The 20,679-nt window shown below is 40.3% G+C and overlaps 2 protein-coding genes across 4 annotated transcripts in view; one reads left to right on the top strand and one right to left on the bottom strand.

Moving 5' to 3' along the window:
* Window positions 1-1,030, bottom strand: part of LOC138033034 (golgin subfamily A member 6-like protein 25) — a 30,779-nt gene extending 29,749 nt beyond the window's left edge. For all 3 annotated transcript variants that reach the window (XM_068880768.1, XM_068880769.1, XM_068880767.1), the window contains exon 1: window positions 715-1,030. In XM_068880768.1, coding sequence (XP_068736869.1) covers window positions 715-979 — 265 coding nt within the window. In that variant the 5' untranslated portion in view covers window positions 980-1,030. The remainder of the gene's footprint in view (window positions 1-714) is intronic.
* Window positions 1,031-11,442: 10,412 nt separating this feature from the next.
* Window positions 11,443-20,679, top strand: part of LOC138033622 (succinate dehydrogenase [ubiquinone] flavoprotein subunit, mitochondrial-like) — a 23,902-nt gene continuing 14,665 nt past the window's right edge. The window contains exons 1-6 of the mRNA XM_068881418.1: window positions 11,443-11,582; window positions 11,681-11,782; window positions 14,813-14,974; window positions 15,690-15,745; window positions 16,787-16,874; window positions 19,195-19,359. Of these exons, the coding sequence (XP_068737519.1) occupies window positions 11,538-11,582; window positions 11,681-11,782; window positions 14,813-14,974; window positions 15,690-15,745; window positions 16,787-16,874; window positions 19,195-19,359 (618 nt within the window). The 5' untranslated portion in view covers window positions 11,443-11,537. The remainder of the gene's footprint in view (window positions 11,583-11,680; window positions 11,783-14,812; window positions 14,975-15,689; window positions 15,746-16,786; window positions 16,875-19,194; window positions 19,360-20,679) is intronic.

Below are 20,679 nucleotides of genomic sequence, written 5' to 3'. Positions count from 1 at the left end.
TTTAAAGGTCAGACGTTTCCCAGCTCTGGTTGGAGCAGACACAAACAGATGTATGCAAGACAGATATTCTTGAATTATTTTCCTCTGATAGTCGCGTAAGTTGGGGTGCTTACCATTTAGCCAAACAATCCGGAAATTTCGGTTTGCATGGGGGGTCAAATGGAAAGGCAATTTTCCGGAAAATCTTTTCGGAAATTGTGGACGACCTCCAGAGGTAGTCCTCTTTTTCCGTTCGGAACGGAATTCGCGAAATGCCCTTACCATTTGCGCGAACCTTCCGTTTCCAGGCCCTTTCTCACAAGATGGAGTAAAATATGCGGGATAGAATGCTGTGTAGTAAATGGTAAGCGCCATTCTCATCCGGTTGGTCATTAAATTCGGAAAATCGCTTACCCTTATGCAACGATCATTCCATTCCGATTATTTGGCTGGATGGTAAGCACCCTTGGAATACCCGGTGGCTTTAGTAGCATGTTGGAAGTCACGCTTCACTGCGTGTGGCAAACTTTGATTGACAATCCCCTGGGGTCCACGAGGACTACTCTGATTGGCCTAGCTCAGCGACCCGTTCTCGGTCGCTAAAATTGGCGCCAATCAAGCATGAAAAGTTCTTCGTTCCGCGCGTATCTAGACGAAGGACTTTTCGAAAGTCTACCCTGAAAACAGTGTAGATCCTTGTAACCAGCTGGTTAATAATTGTACTTTAAGAGGTACCTGTTTCTTTAATTAGAGGTTCAGCTAGATGAGGCTGCACTTTTTGTAACGCTTTCAAAAACTCGCTGAAAGCCTCTGGGCCTCTCCTGGGTAATATCTCTAACAATTTGTCAGAGCTTTCTTCTCTCGTATCCTTTTGCCTTATTTCCTGATCGTCTGTTGCGTCCAAAATGTTGGCCAAACACGGCAATAGCTTCTTGGCTTCCAGGTCTTTTCTGAGAAAGGGCCGGTGATGGCGCAAGATTTCACGTTGCTTGTGATCCATCTTTTAGTAGTTTGGTAACAGTCTTTCCTGTGACCAACAGAGCAACAAGATCCTCCTGCAGACAGAAGAAAAGTTTATGCCGATGAAAACTTTACTATGGCCACGGAAGAGTTATTACAAAGTGCATGGAAGAGCCCATAAGTCGGAAACATCCATTTGTTACAAACTCGTTCCCACAGTCATCGTTGCCTTGATCAGCGGTCGGGAAACAGTAGTGTAGCAATTTAGTGTAGCAGCTCTCGAAACCTGCTATTGTTTCGTATTGTAAGCAGTTTCTACAGTTTTTAAGTCTAAGTCATTGTTTCAATTGCCCATGAAAACTTTTCAAATTGTCCAATGAGAGTGCAAAATGTAATACGATCGGCGTCAAGCTATAACGGCCGTAGCCACACATCTAGCTGAACGCATGGGAAGATTACAGAAAGTTGAACATATTATTTGGAATTTATCCGCAAAAATCGCTGTGTGGCCCCAGAGTTGAGCTGATGTGATAGGAAATTTATCTGGCCTTAAGGCTGCGGTGTTTTTATGACGATGCGGACCATTGCTTTGTGATACAAGAGCAATTTGTGGGACGAGATCGCCACGAGTCACCAGCTTTTCTTCTCTTTATGAGGAGAAATGACAACTAACGGCATCGTAAAAATTTGAAAGCCACTATCCCGTCTAAAACGGACACAAGTTTACCCTCCGATTGCACAAAAAAGACGAGAACAACTGTATGTAGAGGTAAGTGTAGTTTATTTCTACATTTACAGCTTATTTTAGCATTCATAAGCTCAACGTTAATTTTCCCATACAAAGGCTATAAATCATAAACCGAGCTTGGGCTGCCTAGAAGAGTGAAAATGTCTTACCGCAAATTTTGTGCTTAGGTTTCCACTAATTGTACCCATTGTTCTTTATATTATTGTGCAGAAATTAACCCTAGCCCTTCTGTTTCAGAGATCAATTATGATGAGCTAATGTTAGTAACAAACTTATTCAAATAAGCGAAGCGAAAAATTGCCAATAGATGAGGTGAGGCTTAACTTTTATCTACCACTGATTAACTTTACTCAAGTAAAGCCGCTTGTGAATGTGATTTACCGCTGATCGAGTTTGCTGTGCTGGCTAAACAACAAGAATCGATAACTTTTATGACTTGAATCGGCCCCGAACCCGGCCTCGAACCCGGCCCAGCCCTGGCCCCGCGTACCATCAAATTTTCCAGTTATCTGTCTAATAACGATTCCTCGTCACAGGGCCGGAGTAACTGCTGAATACCCCGCCACTCCAAAAGTGATCTTGAAAAGTGATGGCTACGCGGCTTCACAGTGCTCAATAGCACCCCTCACCGCTAGAATATGTTAGTCAGGAAAGCGGTGGCTGCGCGGCTACGCGGTGGTCAATACCACCCCTCCCCTTAGGATATGTTAGTCAGGAAAGAAGTGGCTACGCTGCTATTGAAGGCGCGTAACAAGGAGTCACGAGAAGGAGCTTCCAGTGTTTAATTATGAATCCCTACAGTATGTACAATGCGATCTCTTATATCAGATACACGTGTCCTAAACTACGAGCGAGGCTACAAAGCTGGTAATGGTAATGGTAACTTTATTTATACACGGTTAATCCTTCAGCAAAGATTATAAAAAAATAAAAGAATAAAATTTAACTAAAAGTATCCCTAGGTAAACTAACTAACCTAAAATACTATTAACTACATACTAAAAGCTGCTTTACAAGGATGCTGCACGAAGGTCACTGGATAGGCTGTTCCACAACCCGGCTCCGCTGTAAGAGAAACTCTTTAAATAATTGGTGCGGGGCTGCGGAAGAGCCAATTTATTTTGAGTATTCCTTAATCGATATGATGTTACGTCGTTTCGAAAAACAATATTCAGGGGTCATCCCATGTAAAGATCTGTACATCACAACAGCAGCTGATTCCAATCTTCCTGATTCCAATCTTCCTGATTCCAATCTTCCTTCCCTCAACTGCATTACAATCGGTCTCGACAAAATAAGAACGACGCTCGGAACTTTCATTACCAACAACTGCATTCTCTTTTCAGTATGGGATATAGAGGCTGTCACCAATTGAATTAAAGAGGACTTAGCTCTCTACCTGTGTGATGCTTGTTGCACCCGTTGGTTTTGTTGGCCTTGATTTTATCTTCCTTTTCTCTCAGTTTATCTAACTCTGGCCATTTGGGTGCCAGTTTGGACGGGATCGCAGCTATCTTGCCCGCTCGGGATTTCTCGCTTGGTCCCGCAAGATCAAAGATCATTTTTTTGTTTTTTAAGTCATACAATAAATCCTTTATTGACCAAGCTTGATCGGTCAAGATGGCTGGATATTGGCCTCCTTCTTTTTTTGCATGTTTATGGACCTAGACTTCGTCTCGTCTCCAGCCACCTTGACCTCACTCTTGGTCAATAACCCATTTATACAAAATTTGGGACAATTTTGAAATATCACGAGTGGTATTTATGCCAAATATCACATACAAATCGAATTAAATCATGCTATTATTTGTTTATACTACAACCTGAGAAATTCATGTGACGCGAAGAACTTTTGCAACCTTTTGTCGAGTTTTTTCACTTCGTAGGCGAGCAAATTGATTTCAAAGTTCGCGCAGTTCATAAACAGAAAACTGACTGTTAAGTTTTAACTGAATATTTCTATGCCATATGAACCATGTGAACCATGTGCCCTACTGATGGAAATGGGCCCACACAAGGACAGTGAAAAACTCTGACCAGGGTGGGAATTGAACCCACGACCTTCAGGTTAGATCTCTGCCGCTCTACCGACTGAGCTACAAGGTCAGACGGGAGCAGGCCATGGGAACTGAAAAATACAAACGTTGGCCGTGTAGCCATCAGTAGGGTTAACGCTCACATGGTTCATATGGGATAGAAATCTAGCACTTCACATTACACTCTATTCAGTTAACTCTGTTTAAAATATAAGTGCTACACGGCCAACGTTTGTATAAATGTAACCTTTCGTTGTAACTGTTAAGTTTGACGACTCAAATCCTTTCCGTTCTTGAGATACAGGGGAACTGTCACAGTGCCACCCGAAGTTTCGGGACTTTCGGGAAAGGGCCCCCAGGACTCTTTGTTCAAGCGGGCAGGGTTACAAAGCCGGTTACAAAGTTCAATTGTCCAACAAAGCAAAGAAACCCACCTTCCGAAAATGATTTTCCTTTCGATCGATTGGAAAAACTACCGCCTGAGGTCGCTCGCAGGGCTGCTATTGCGTTGTTAGTGGGCTGAAATGAACGTTTAATCTTTGTCACTTGATTCTAATGAGGAATTGTAACCGGGGGAACATTTTATCTAGGAATATTTGACTCACTTTGGTGGGCGCATGAGACTTTATTGTCCAGCCTTGGCATTTTATAATAACTGTTGACAACCGAGGAATTGAAAACAGCTCAAATCGCGTTTAATATGGAAATAACCACACAGGAAGGAAGCCACCCACAATGGCAATAAGATTAGGCTTTTTATAATTGAGACTTTTATCGTATGGTTGTCATCTCAAGTCTTTTATCGCGATTCCCATACAAATCCTTATATTTTTGTCGCCTTTGCCTCACACTGAGCTTGGGGGGCGCCTGTGCTTCCACTCGAATTCACTCACTGAGCGACAACCACAGGTACCCCAAGCTTGTTTTACGATTTTTAGACTTTGTATGGGAAAACTAACTTTGAGCTTATAAATGCTAAAGTAAGCTGTAAATGTAAAAATAAGCTTCACTTACCTCTACGTACGGTTGTCCTCGTCTTTTATGTGCAATCAGAGCGCAAACTGTATCCGTTTTAGATGGGTTTGTGTCTTACGAATTTTTACGATGTCGTCGGTTGTCATTTCCCCCATAAAGCGAAGCAAGGCCGGTGACTAGCAGCGATCTCGTCCCACAAATTGCTCTCCCATCACAAAGCAACGAACCGAATCTCCATAAAAACACCACAGCCTTAAGTCCAGATAAATTTCCTATCGCACAGCGATTTTCGTCGAATAAATTCCAAGTAATGTTCGGCTTTTATAATCTTCCCATGAATTTGACACACTAGGCCAACGAGAGTGCAGAATGTAATATGATCGCCATCAAGCTATAACAGCCGCAAAGGGGCGAACGCATGGGAAGATTATAAAAAACAAACATTATTTGGAATTTATCTGCCAAAAATCGCGGTGCGATCCCGGAGTGGAGTTGATGTGATAGGAAATTTATCTGGCCTTAAGGCTGTGGCGTTTTTATGGAGATCCGGTCCGTTGCTTTGTTTACTGTTGTTACTCTTGTTTACCGTTGCTTTGTCAACTTGCCTTCACCTACTGCTCAACTCACTGACCTATGTAGGCGAGTTTGATCCCCAGCATAGGCGAGTTCGCTGTTTAATTTCATGACAAAGGAACTCAGTTCGGTTCACTCAGTTAAACTTCGCAAGTTCGGTTCCATCAATTCACGTTGAAAGGGAGGTACTAATGACTACCAAGCAAGGGCTCTTATCTCTCGTCATGAACAATGTCTTCAACAGAGGCTGGGTCGAATGTTCTTTGATCTATTAGGCATTAAACTTACCTTTTGTAACTAAAAATCCCGTTGAAACAACTCCGTGATGACAGCAAGTCGAACTGAGAATTCTGCACAGAGGAGCGAATCCAGACTTCGGAATTTGTACTATATTTAGTTCTATTATATACCATCCTCGGAGACCCAGGGGCAGATCGCGGAGGCAAGGGAAAGTCTAAACGGGCGAAAGAAAATGGCGACGAAGAAAAGCATAATAGGGCGAGAACTAGAGTTTTTACCAGACCATTTCCAAATAGCAGAGGTAATTCTCAATTCTGATTGGTGCCAGAAATTCTTTGTGTTTTTCTGCCCAATCAGAGGTCAGCAGGCCGTGAAGTCGTTTGGTGTCTTCTTACACGGAAATCACTTGATCGCCATACTCGATTCGCTTGGCAAGGTTTTGCTCGAGTAGAAAAGTCTCAATCACAGCACAAAATATACAGGGAATCGTTCGGAATATCGGCGGAGAAATGCGCTGGACCTTTCGCAGGAATTGGAACAGCAGCGTATTTCCAAGTGTGCGAGATTTGTTTAAAGATGTCCTCCCCGATTCACCTAAAATAGCAGTGATTAATTTTGATCTGATAATTATTTTTATTCTGCCCCCTTTTCCTGGTCGAGGTATTTCTAGATTTCTTGCATCAATTGCTGTGGCTGAAACTTTGCTAATCTCGAGAGCAAACGTTTGCTTCGAATGCTGCCAAAGTAACAGCTGATGTGTTCTTTAATAGCCTTGCAAAGGGCAATATCCAGGTTATGCAAATGTGCTGGCAATTCCTTTGAAATAATTTTACTTGGATAATGGACAATAATCTAAATGTGAAGAAAGATTAAAGACAGTTGCAAAGAACATAGGAAACAGATTGTGAATATTTTATGAGCACTGCAAGTTGGGTTGTCATTAATGTTTTAAAGCAACATTAATTTTGCTTTTAGGAAATTCTTATTTGCCATTTCATATTTCATACAAAAGTGTGCTGTGTGTTAAACAGTAAAAACAACAACAGGGTCCTGAGGTTTCTAAAACAATGCTAAAAGAAATTTTCTCCAACAGTAAAATGATTATTTGGATCCAGGTAGTACATAATATTCTGAATTGTACCTCTGCTAATATAAAATCTTAACCTTGATATTTCTCTTTACAGCAAAGATCCCAAAAATGTGACAACTTTAAAATTAATTCACATTCTTTCAATATTTTTTATTAGTTTATCAGCTTTATTGGACACATCAGAAAAGGTAGCACAATATTTCAGTTTAGGGAAACAAAATCGAACTGCAAAAAATGAACCATTATGAACTGATTTGATGTATAATTTTCAAATTTTCCACTCCTAATAGTCGTGTGTCCAATGGAAAAAGATAACTCCAATCCTTACATAAGGGTGTCAGCTTCATACCTGTGTAATACTATTGAGGCAATGTTTTAAAGGGTGTTTGCTGGATCCCAACTGCTGCTGTGGTAATGGTACAGTGCTACTCAAAGACCCTCTAAAACTTGGTGTTTGAAGAGTATCTCGAAAACCAAATCAGTGAGTAGTATAAATTTTTGTTTTTTTAGATTTTGAAACTATCATAATTCTCTGACCCAGTACATGATGTGAGAAGGAACTATAAACGGAAGTAGAATTCGAAATATTTGTGAAAAAGCTGATAGATGAAAAAAAATTCCACTGGATAATTTTTTTGAAAATTCACTTTAAGAATGCAAAATAACGCTTCTCACTTGTTTCCAAACAAATCAGGGAAGGACGCTGGACGAACTTTTGAGATAAACCTGACCAAATCTAACAAACTATTTCCGGTTGTATTCATCTTGATTCATTTATGATCCTCTGGAGCGGCTCAGGTGGCATGTGTGACAATAAGCCGGAGCACTTGGCTGAACATCTGTTCTGAGCCTCCTAAAGGATAATGATATAACATCTTTTGTAAAAAGTTAAACAGTTACTAAGTAATTTGCAAAAAACTTGAAACTTAAGGATATGCCATTACAACAATGGCAAATTTCATTTTCTAGTACACTGTCAGTATAACATGTATAATAAAACATGTGTTTCTACATAAACATACAGTGTGTGTATGTATACAGAATTATTGGAATTGTGCATACCTTGACAGATGTTCCTTTGCTTGATTTTGGAAAGCAGTGGCAACTTGATTTTTTGGTGTTTGGGTGCTTTCCTCATCGTAATTTGTTAACTCACCAGGACAATACATCACCAAGGATGGTGGAATTGGCTTAATTGGTACATTTTCAAAGGGAATTCTATAACCTTTTTTCATGTCAATGTGACAAGCAGTTTGTGCATCTCCTTGCCTCGATGTCAAAGGATAAAGGGGATGTCTCCTTTTCAACAAGTGCTTTGCTGAAATGGCAAATGACGACTTTTTTTTTCCAGATTGATTCCAGCCTTTTGTGACAAGTGTCGCACAATGCACCAGAAAGACCATCATCTGCCTGGACTTTTAAGTTTGATCGAAAGCCTCTTCAAATATTCTCAAAAATTTATCATAAAGGTTTCGCTGTCTCTGTTTGTTAACAAAAACGTAAGAACGCACTCGACAACAGTCGTCAACTGAACTATTTCTTTCGGGTGGCTCATCGTGAACAATATCGTGAAGAGAACACGAGCTCGATAGCGTTAAATTTAATTTGGCGCGCATTGAAATAAAGTCATGCTGCGTGTGGCCCGTGCGATCAAGAATTTCTCGAGAATAGCAAAAGTTATTGCCACCGCAATTCATGTAAGATTTCTAGAAATACCTCGACCAGGAAAAGGGGGCAGAATAAAAATAATTGTCAGATCAAAAGTAATCGCTGCTAATTTATTAGGTGAATCGGGGAGGACATCTTTAAAACAAATCCCGCACAATTGGAAATACGCCATTGTAACGATACCTGCGAAAGGTTCAGCGTATTTCTCCGCCGATATTCCGAACGATTCCCTGTATATTTTGTGCTGTGATTGAGACTTTTCTCCTCGAGCAAAACGAGCAAACGAACCAAGGCAAGTATGGCTATCAAGTGATTTCCGTGTAAGAAGACACCAAACGACTTCACTGCCTGTTGACCTCTGATTGGGCAGAAAAACACAGAATTTCTGGCACTAATCAGAATTGAGAATTACCTCTGCTGTTTGGAAATGGTCTGGTAAGAACCCTACTATGCTTTTCTTCGTCGCCATTTTCTTTCGCTCGTTTAGACTTTCCCTTGCCTCTGCGATCTGCCCCTGGGTCTCCGAGGATGATATTATATACTGAACAAAATATCGCGTTTCTGATTGGTCAATGACAAATGCATAAATACGTTACAAAGAAGAGTGTTTTGTAGACCTTATTCCAAAATGGGCATCATTTAAATATTCTTTTGTTTTTATTTAAATTAGCCCTGGATGCCTCGTTCTTAAGCTTAAAATTCAAAAGAATATTTTGCCTTGAACGAGGCATCAAGGTCTAAGTTCAATAAAAACAAAAAAGATCTAAAAGGCGGCCATTTGGAATAAGATGTATGCGGAAGTTGCTATGGAAAGAGAAAATGATGGAGTGATTTTGTTGGGAAAATAACAAATAAAACGTTGTATGAACTTGCTCGTGTATTTCGTGATTTATGGGCACGAGTGACGTTTTAAAAGTTTTCAGAATTGCACGAAATCACGAAATGCACGAACAGACGGAGCAAGTTCATACGATTTCAAGACAAATCATGTTATGTTGTAACGCTATTCATTATGATTCCAAGAACCACAGGCTCCCCAAGCTGAAAATACGTGGTGTATGCGACAGCTTGTATATATAGAGAATTGTACGGGAAAATCACCGATCGTAAAAAAAATTGTGTAAATAACTATCTCATTTGAAGTAAAGTTTTCCTACCTCAAATGTGTGACGAACTTGTCTCTTTTGCCGAGTTTAGAGTCATTCTGACGCCGTTTAGTGAAGTTATCCGGAAACCGTTACTAAAAGAATAGGAAGGCCGCCCACTCCATCCATCGCTGGCCAGACCTCACTCCACAAATCGTTGTCTCCTCAACAGGAAAAGTCCCGAATCGCAATAAAAACAACAGTTCCGTAAAGCCCAATAAAGTTCACTCCAAATACGTGTGTTTCGGCAACCCTCCAATCAGAGTTGAGGGTGAAACCAGCTTACGAGCAGTACGAGCGGCCGTTGTTGACTGCCCGGTCACACGCCTCTGAGGAAAGCCGACGAAGTGGATTTTACCGCAACGTTTTCGTTCTTCACGAGTCTTTCGGCCGCCGAAACACACGTATTTGGAGTGAAATTTATTGGGCTTTATGGAACTGTTATTTTTATTGCGATTCGGGACTTTTCCTGTTGAGGAGGAAACGAATTGTGGAGTGAGGTCTGGCCAGCGATGGATGGAGTGGTCGGCCTTCCTATTCTTTTAGTAACGGTTTCCGGATAACTTCACTAAACGTCGTCAGAATGGCTCTAAACTCGGCACAAGAGACAAGTTCGTCACACATTTGAGGTAGGAAAACTTTATTTCAAATGAGATAGTTATTTACACAATTTTTTTACGATCGGTGATTTTCCCGTACAATTCTCTATATATACAAGCTGTCGCATACACCACGTATTTTCAGCTGGGGGAGTTTGCAAGAACAAACCGCTCTTTGTTTGACCACAGGCGGCCCAAGCGGAGTGTGAGCATGGCCGACAAAAATATAAGGATTTGTATGGGAATCCCGATAAAAGGCTTAAGAACATAATTATATGAAAAAAATTCTCAATTAAAAAGCCTGACCTTATTGCCATTGTGGGTTGCTTCCTTCCTCTGCGGTTATTTTCCAGAATAACACTGGAGACGGAGCCATTCTTCCCTGCGATGTTCGGAAGTTTAATGGATGGAAGCTTAAATGCAGTTTGGCTAGTATTTGAGAGACTTGTAAAAATGGGGGTAAGAAAGTATGACCCAGGTTCAACTCTGGCTTTGGTTAGTATGTTGGTTAGTATGTTAGGCTGAGTTTCAGTTGATCTCAACCTGACTCCTCCCTCCTCAAAATCGACTCCCAGTCAATTACGTCTGGCTGGGTTTGCGGTGCTCAGAGATCACACATGGATCGTATGGCGGCAGCCGTGGGCGCCTTCGCATGCATTCGGTCCGATCCCGTTGAGCCCTTGTAGGGAGCGGTCAACTAAGAGTACATTTACATTTACATTTACAATAAGATTTATATGCGAGGATTTAATCTGGATTTGGAATTGTTGTGAGTTTTCACTCTTACGTCATGTTGTGTTGTTTCATTGAATATTTACGGCACCTTGTGCCTCAATGGCAGCGTTCTGCTCAAATGCAATGCATTCTGGTAAAAGCTAGTGAATGGCGCAGTGTATTCTGAATAATTATCATGCATTCTAGGAAAAAGTGGTGAATTTAAGACTTCGTCCTACCTTTTCACGAATCCCGGTCACTAATCCCAGGATATGTTACTGCTCGCTCGCTCTCCAGCAATTATCACAAAAACGGGATATTGTAAGTGGTTTAAACTTTTATAACTGAAAAATACAGCTCGCTTACATTTAGCCGAATGTGTCCTTGGTCGGGTCGGCCAGGCCGGAGACAGGCGGAGAATAATAGTAGGGAGTTTAAGCACGCGCGTTTTTGAGACGCGGACGGCAACCGGAAGTGAGCTGTTTTTCCTTTTAACTTATGTACCGGCACAACCACATTTACATTATCAAGTATCTTTACTCCATTACAGATGATTAGTATAAAAGTCTGGGAGACAACAGTGTCCTGGCACGCGAGATTTCCTCTTCCGGTTGCCGTTCGCGTCTCAAAAACGCGCTTGCTTAAAGCTCCCTAATGTCTGTTCTGGGTAACCTGTGGTAAGTGTCAGACGAAACCTAGAGATCTTGCAATTTTTTGTGTCAGCGGATCGATTCCGTACTGTATGCTTGAAAAATACATAAATTATTTTCACTTTGAGGAATATAAGGGAAAATATAACCACGATAAAACATGTTGTCGGGACTTAAAACCAAATCATGGCTAACTTCTACAAAGGTAAAGAAACAATCTGAGTGATTTGCTTACATCTTATGGATTTTAATGTAGTTTTCAATGTGCTATGTCAGCCAATACATGTACAATATGTCCCTTAGCTCTCTGGGCTTGCTCGAGGCGCGTTGAGGGTGTCTGGAAGCCGTTCTTTCCACTTTAAAATCGAAGGAAGAAAATCTCAAGATGCTACAGCAAAGGGAAAGGTTTGTGCCTTACGTATATAATGCCTTGTTTTAATTTAATTGCTTTGTTTAGGTGTCATCTCTGGTTAAAATGTGTGACAGTTGTTTATTATGCAATCGTTGCCTGTTCGTAAGTTTACGTGCGAAAGGACACGACTTTATTCCATGATTTTTTCAAATTTCAGGAATTTGGAATGGGTTTCGAAATGTGTTTTCGAGTGAACAATCCCAAAGGGGAGGATGTATATCGTTTCTTTGTTCCATTGGCTATCCCTAGATGTGAATTTTTAGGTGTGAATAATGCTGTTGAGTTGTCTTTCTGATTATGTAAGAATTGCGTGACAAGTAATGAAAAACAACTTCGACATTTGGGAAACGTGAAGCATTGCTTGTTTCCTCACGGAAGCCGTTTCTGAGAGGAAAAAGAATAACGTACGGTGATATCTTTGTAACAGAGTACGTGGAAACTTGTGATAAAATAATTTGTTAGTTTTATGGCCTTCCAATCTGCCGATAAAGGCCTTTTCCAAAATGGCGACCAGGAAAACTGCTGTGTACCTTATGACAGTAAACGTTGTCTTTATAATTATAGATGAAGTGAATAAACGAAATCACATTTTTCCAGTTTAATTAAACTCAGTTTATCTTCAAGATCAAGGGCAATAGTAGTCACAATTCTTGATCCTTTCTATTACCAATCAACATTCCATTTCAGAATAGTAAAAGTAAAAGTGTACTTCAGAAAATAATCTACCGCCTTTTGGTTTATTTGTTTGTTATTTATTAGCTTGCTTATTTTACTCTGTCTCACGCCAGATGATTTTACTTGTAAATGGGGAACCCCATGGGGTTGAAAGGGTTAACAACAGCTAGATTCACTCAAAAAACTATGTCCCCATTAACAACAGCTAGATTCACTCAAAAACTATGTCCCTATTAATAACCCTTTCACTCCCAAGAGTGCCACTTATAGATTTTACTCTGTCTTGACGCCAGACGATTTTACTCGTCAATGGGGAACCCCACGGGGGTGAAAGGGTTAAAAGTGCATAAAGATCCAGGTATTTGGGGGTTAGGAAAGAACCTAACATTTTGGGCGTACACTGTACAATAGTGCAGACATCATGAAAACAAGTAGTATTTTCTTTCAGCAATTAATTCAAGGTTAAGAAATCACATAGTCATTACAATAATATCATACCACGTTTTACTAGTACTTAAGTCTCTTTAGAGCTGATGGGGTGAATATGTTTCCTTTGTTGCGTAAATTGCGTGCAAATTTAACTGCCTTTGCGTGCGCAAAATGAACATATGGACGTACCATTTCCATAATTTTTGGAAATCACATTGTGACCCAGTCTCTGTGCGCTACCAGGAGGTAATGCAAAGAATGCCCTTAGCAATATTGAACACTTTTTACAATACAATACAATACATATTTAATTTACCTCTCCCCATGGAGGCTTTTCAGGGCCAATGAAACACAATGAACGAAGTAACAACTGTTAAGAATCCCAACTGGACGGAGGCAAACCAGTTGACTATTTACAAGTGCAGCCGAGATGTTGAATCAGGGACTACCAGGATCAAATTCAAGGAGTGGTCAGAGCGGGTCTTCAACCCGGGATCTCCGGATCTCAAGGCAAGCGCCTTAGTACTGGGCTGCACTGCCTCAAGTGTGAAGAGTGTTCAAGTTGAAGAGTCATTAATTTGTGGAATTTGCTTAGCTTCTGTATGTCCTCTCCAGTCATATCGCTTTTTTCATTGCTTACTGTCCAGCTGGGATCAAATTTACAAGAAAGTGAGGATGAATCACCTTGTGATAAGTTAGGCGTCCGTTCGGGTTACTCGTTCAGAAATTTGGTCTCCCGTGCTCGCAAATGTGGCGCCTCAGGCAACCGGGCGACCATTAGGCAGCACCCTTGCTGTCGTTGCCAAACACTGCAGTGAGCTGCTAACTTGACAGAAATGGAACAAGTTTGTCACAGATAAAGGACGAATGGCCACATGTTGAAAGGGCTCCTCCCTTCATAGTGGCCTGCATGGTAAATATTTTCCTGCATAGCACCATTTTTGGTTTGTTGGAGTTTTTTCTCCGGATACTCTGGCATTCTGCTCTTCAACAACCATTATTAATATTATTAATTTATATTGACCTGTGTGGTTGGTGCTCTAGTGCTAAACCAATCAGCACTAATTAAAATAATAGTGCTCATCAATAAATAATAATACATATATGATCATTTTGTCTCATGTTGTAATCAGTTTGGTTGTAGACAACAACGTTTCGACTGCTTGCTGCTGGTCTTCTTCAGGCGATAACATTGACCTTTTACACGCTATTACAAATGACTATGTATCATGATAGTGGCCAGCTGTGATGGGTGGACTTGATCCTTATTGTTCCTTTGATTAATTTCCCTGAGAGATATGATTTGAAGTTGTTCCCTTGGTGATATGTAGAAGTACCGATCTCCTGTCATGGATGACATCATCATCGTTATCATTGGAATTACCCTTACAGAATCCCATACAACTACTTTAAATTAAACACCTGTCACAGGTTTCCTTATTTTATGTCTAAAGTATTTTCTTCAGTTATTTTCAAACACCTCAATTTAAGGGGAAATGTTGTGGACTCTCGGGGTGCAGCCTTAAGCTTGGGAGTCCACAACAGTTTGACCACTGTGATGACGAATTCCAAGTCAAAAGAAAATGTTTATTTCATAGCTTGATCAAGATCGTGTCACAAAGAAAGAGCAGGCGTTGTCTATAACTTTCTTGCAATCGGATTGGTTCATTTCACAAAATGAGTGTTTCTGATTGGCTTTTACAACCAGAGAATGTTGACTCGAGCAGTGTTGTCTAGATTGCAAGATTACAGGCAATTGTGATAAAATTGTAACTTTTGAGTGGGTACGGTGTCATGAATCAAGCTCAGCATTTTCAATTACATGTACACTGTATATCTTCTTTTTGACTCTTGCAATATTAGTAATAAAATGGTCAGCAAAGTGAAATAAATCAGTAATACAGTATCTTGTTTTCTAGTTGTCAAGAGAATACCCTGTTGTGGACCACACGTATGATGCAGTAGTTGTTGGAGCTGGAGGAGCTGGATTGCGAGCGGCATTTGGACTTGCTCATGAGGGTTTCAAAACTGCTTGTATCACAAAACTGTTTCCCACAAGATCACATACTGTTGCAGCACAAGTGAGTAATATTAATGATACATGTACATGTAGTATCATTTTTGTTTATATGATGACACTTTGTGATGTGTATGCAAATTAAGCAGTGCTTGAAAGAAAACCAGGTTGTCCCTGTTTCAAAAGCCTGACAACTTAACCTGTTAAATTTTTGCCCTGATATTATGCTTGGTTGGCCATTAGGAAACCCGGCCCCTAAATATATACCGTGTTGAGATGCAATCACATGATGTTGGTGCTGGGTTTCCAGTAGTTCAAAGGGTGTGCCTGTGGTTTTTTGTGGCAGTCTGCATGGGTTAAATTTTAGCATTTTCAAAATGGAGTCTTTGATCTCCATCACTTACAGGTTTACGATCGGGCATTGACAATAGAAACCTGACCTGGGTGAGTCAGGTGCTGATCTTTGGCTGCCTACTGTCCATTGTTATCATTTTACCAAAAACTGGTCACTCGGTAAACTTTCTGGTCGTGGGCTGACCGGACTTGTAACCGCTATTTCCGAGCACTGATGCAAAGTACCATTTATCTCATTGTGCAGCCATATTGGACATGCATGACAGTGCAAGACCTCATGGACTTACTTACTCTCTTGTACAGTATTTAAACTCTGGCCAGACCAGCAATAGTAGGCCTTAAGATTTATGAATGTACGTGTAACTGTGGAACTGTAAGTTGTTAAATCAAAATAGTGAACATGCTGCTTTATTTAATTTCATCAGGGAGGAATTAATGCTGCTTTAGGAAACATGGAACCTGATGACTGGCGCTGGCACATGTGAGTTTATTGTGAAAAGACTGGATCTATTTGTTTTCCGCCCACCCCATAAATTTGACTGTTGTTACTACCTCTATAAACGCAGAGCCATAGTATACTTTTTAAAAGCTTTGATTTAATGATAACTTACTGTAGTGTTCGTGGTTGGCAGGACAGGCCTTCCTCCAATTCATCTTAAGCTCTCTTGTTCAATTTATTGGTCTTGATGACCAGTAATTCCATTAATTGGTAGAAGGCGAGTTCTCCTACCATTATAAGAGTCTTTATGGCCCGTGCTTCAGGGAGCAGTGATGGTGTAGTGGTGAAAGCACTCGCCTCCCACCAATGTGGCCTTGGTTCGATTCTGGACTCATGGCCATACATTTATGTGGGTTACATGTAAGTTTGTTGTTGGTTCTTTACTCTGCTCTGAGACGTTTTTCTCCGGGTTTTCCAGTTTTCCCCTCTCCTCAGAAACCAGCATTTCTAAATTCTAACTTGATCGAATGCAGGGCCCCCCTGAAAACCACTTTTGAGTGAGTTGAGCTTCCTGGGACTGTAAATATCATTAATTAATTATAATTATAATAATTATTCTCGAAATTCTGTGTCACGGCATGTTCTCCCAATCATGTGTTTATTCGAGAATAAACTCCTCTTACTTTGATTTAACTGACCCCAAACTAAAATCAAACAAGTGAACTTAAAAACTAATAAGCGACTTATATAAAGTCTGTCCAAGTCCTACTGAAAGTTACATGTACATCCTAAAAATGAACTATATTTTACACAAATTTTGTATGATGCCTAATGTAGATTTCCTTAGAATGCACACTGTTTCTTCTATCTGAAAAGTTCCTTAAGACACAAAATATTTGTGCTGCTGATACTAGTTCATTAGCTGCAGTTTTTTTGCAGTTCATGAACTGTTTTTTTCTGCAAAAGTATTATCCCTGCCCAACAGCACTTAACTTTGGTGACCTTCATCCCCTGTTGTGCGTTTAGTTCTGTAGGCTTTCATCCCGCTGATGAGACTTAATAGTTCATACACAATTCTTGCAGGTATGATACAGTAAAAGGCAGTGATTGGCTGGGTGATCAAGACGCCATACATTATATGACAGAAGAAGCACCAAAGTCAGTCATAGAGGTTTGTAGCTTGCTTCATTTTGTGCCCAGCAGGTTCTTTTTGAGTGGATTAGATTAGATTGGCATCCAAACCGGCCTAAACTGGCCAGATTTTACTCATCAATGGGGAACCCCTGGGAGTCAATGGGTTAATACACTGTATCTGTGAACCCATTCACCCATAAAGCTGCTCCAATTGATTGGTATAATTGTCTGGCAATAGACAGAGTAAAATCAAAAAATGTCTTTCTTGGACTGGAAAGGGATAACAGGATAACTCTTAGGAGGGAAAGTGTTAGGGTTCAAATTTCAATCAATGTTTTCTTTTGTTACCACCTTAAATAATCACTGCACAGTACCATGCAAAAGTAAGTTGACAGTCTCGACACAAAGCTCGATGATCCACAATCCTTTTAAAGTTGTTGTTTTCGAGAATCGAGGATCAAATTTTGAGATTAGAGAATTGAGGATTGAGCTTTGAGGCCCACAAAATTTTTTTCAAGGATCTCAATCAGAGATTTTGTGGTCAAATTAAGGTGATTCCCTGGTTTTGCATTGCGCATTCCTACTGCGCACGATTTTTGCGTCATCAGCACGCGCACATGAGCGCGCACGCGTACAAAACATAAGGGATTTCCCTCAAACTAAGCTCGATAGCGAGATAAAAGCTCCTTTTCTCTTAAACGAGCACGGTGACCCCACTTTTTATTTTATAAATTCAATGAGAACAATATCCGCAATAACTGAGAAAAATTTGGCAGAAATCTATAGCTACTTTTTTGGCAAATGAAATAAATGCTACAGATAGAGACGTAACAGGCCCAGCAGAGAAAGTCCAAATTATGTTTCCTTTAAAGGATAAAATTATCAATAAATAATGCAGGTTATTTGAAGCCATTTTTTCTGGCACGTACTGTAGATGAATAAGCAATCAAAGAAAGTCGAACTCTGTGTGATATAGCACGCCGCATTGAAAAATAATCGATCTTGTTTGGTGTGCACTGAGATAACCAAAAGTCACCTAAATAACCATTTTTGTCAGCATCGTGGCATGAAAACAAGCACGGTGACCCCCTCTTTTTATTACCTTTTTAACATCTCCTTGTACTGTAATGTCATCATACCAAGTTTCATCGGAAATCTATGACGGGTTCTTTTACCCGGGAATCACCTTAACATAACTTCTCGAAAGCGAAACAATAGCATTAGACAAAACCTTTTGACACATACAGTACAGTATCGAAATATTTTTCGATATTTTTCTACTTCATGCGCAATTTTTTGTAAATAGGTTAGTGGGTAACATCCAGCAACGGGATTGGCCAATTTGATTAAACTTTGTCAGTTATTGCTGTTAATGGTCTGCCATCTGTCACTACAAATCAGCAGCATTTTAAATTAAGAAATCATTGGTCCGTATTTTGGACTTTAAGTTCTGTTCTCCTCTCTTTATGAATGTAAACATTCGATCATAATTTCATGGTGTCCAAAAGGGGAGGGAAGGAACATGCATTCTCTTTTTTTTTTGGCTTTTGCATCAAAGGTATATACTAGATCAAACAATTTTTAGTGGCATTCTGCCCTTCCTTTTGCCATGAAGAACTGTTAAATCTTTTAGAGCTGTGATTCTTGATTGGTACACATTACATGTAGATACATTCCCTTCATTAAATCATGCTCTCAAACTCACTGGTAAATTTTGTCTTAGCATTTTTGTTTATTCATTCTTTTCTTTTGGGGATAATAATGTACATTAATAAATGCCTCCCTCCCTATGGTTATGAGACAGCTCACCTTGAACTCAGATCTTTCTTGGTTCCCCTGCTCAGTCTCAAACAAACAAACAAACAAACAAACAAACTTGTAAAAATAATCATTAATTCAGGGAAAAATCAGAACAGAATGCCCTCACCCCCCACCCTGCCTCAACCACCCGCTTACATTGTAGATACAGCTGAAGAGGCGCAGTGGCCTCATGGTTAGAGTGCTCGACTCCGAATCGAGTGGTCTGGATTTGGGGCCTGGCCGGGGACATCTTGTTCTGTTCTTGGGCAAGACACTTTACTCTCATGGTGCCTCTCTGCACCCAGGTGTATAAATAGGTACCGGCAAAAATGCTGGGGGTATCCCTGCGATGAACTAGCATCCCATCCAGGGGGAGTAGATATACTCCTAGTTGTTTCATGCTATGGAAACCGGAGATAAGCGCCGGCCTGATGGGCCTTCCTAGGCTCGTAACAGAGACTTCACCTTTTTTCTTTAACAGATTGAACAAAACTGTGGACTGTATGGTCAATCAAATTACCATTATCATAATGTTGAGTGAATCTTACTGTTTGCAGCTGGAAAATTATGGCATGCCATTTAGCCGCACAGAAAAGGGCCAGATATACCAGCGAGCTTTTGGCGGTCAGAGTTATAACTATGGAAAAGGAGGTCAAGCTCACAGGTGTTGCGCAGTTGCTGACAGGACAGGTCACTCGCTGCTTCATACTCTATACGGACAGGTCAGTAAAGTGCATTATGGTGTGTGAAAAAGTGGGCATTTCTTTGGATTGCATAATCACCAGTCCTGACCTTTTGACCAGCTGCCTTGTTTGTGAAATAATATTGGATTTACAGATTGTGTGCTGCTCAATTTTCAGAGCTTAAAATAACGGCAGGTCCACGGACAATGTCCCCTCAAAAATGGGTTTTGTCCACTGGCAGTCATTGACTCTTCAAAGAAAAAGTAATTTAAAGCTACCGTAGTAGTAGTTCTAAATTAGGTTGTACATTATTTGCCTTCATGAAAGAAAAAAAAAGAAAAGAAAAAGAAAGCAAAGAAAGATATGACCAGACCACCTTTTGACTACAGTAAGATTTCCGGTAGTTGCAAGTTTCCGCTTTGTAATCCGTCAGTCACGAAATTAGCAGGTCTTCTGGCATAGCATGTCTATCGTTGTGTATGTTATAGTCTGCGGAAAATTTGCTGCAAACTAATGTTGTGAACTAATGCGAGAAGCGAGCAAAACATTGTGGCTGTGCTATGCTTTTCACGCCTCCTGTACTGATTGTGAGGCTGCATCTTAAATCAATAAAAAGCTCACTAAATGTACTTGCTTTCTTATGTACAAATGAAAGCATCATGCTGAGGGGGGAGAAGCACTTTGTTAAAAGTTATGACATACATGTAATGCATATTTGTCCAGAAACAGCAAAAACAGATTTGACTGGACAGCTTAACCGGCGCTAGCTGGGAAATTATTTCAAGCTCTGACTTTGCAAGGGCTTACTCAGGTGAATATGTCAACCGGGATGAATTTGTGCCTCCTTTTGAAAGGAAATTTTGACCCTTAGTAGTTTCTGAGAGGAGAAACCTGCTAAAGGCAGACCAATAACAGAATTATTGATGGGAAAAAGGAATAAATCCAAATAAGACATGAGTGTCAGGAGATAATTCATTGTACATGTACATGTACATGTAGCTTCTGGAGTGGAGTGATATGGGAAAATTCTTAACACAAGTTGAAATATAATTACATGAAACAATAGCAATCATTTTCTTGAGTATGCATTGGTCCAGTCATACACATGTAAATGGTGCATGGTTTCTCCTCATTGGTTCAGCATTTTTTTCTATCATTGGATTATTCAGCTGGTTTTGATAATTAATTTTGCACTTATTTTTGAGTTTCAAGTAACCTTCAGTTGGTAATAATTACAGTGTAAGTACATCTCAGTTGCCTGACTCATGCATACATGTGCTGGCAACATGTTGCTTTGTTTGAATTATCACATTGCCACTGTAACAGATCCTTTTATAGGTCCTTGTATTAAAGTTTTTC

The sequence above is a fragment of the Montipora capricornis genome, chromosome 14 (assembly GCF_036669925.1).
Source record: "Montipora capricornis isolate CH-2021 chromosome 14, ASM3666992v2, whole genome shotgun sequence".
In the NCBI taxonomy this organism is placed as follows: Eukaryota; Metazoa; Cnidaria; class Anthozoa; order Scleractinia; family Acroporidae; genus Montipora; species Montipora capricornis.
Note: the sequence above shows the minus strand (reverse complement) of the source record. Positions and strands in the feature narration are given on the sequence as shown.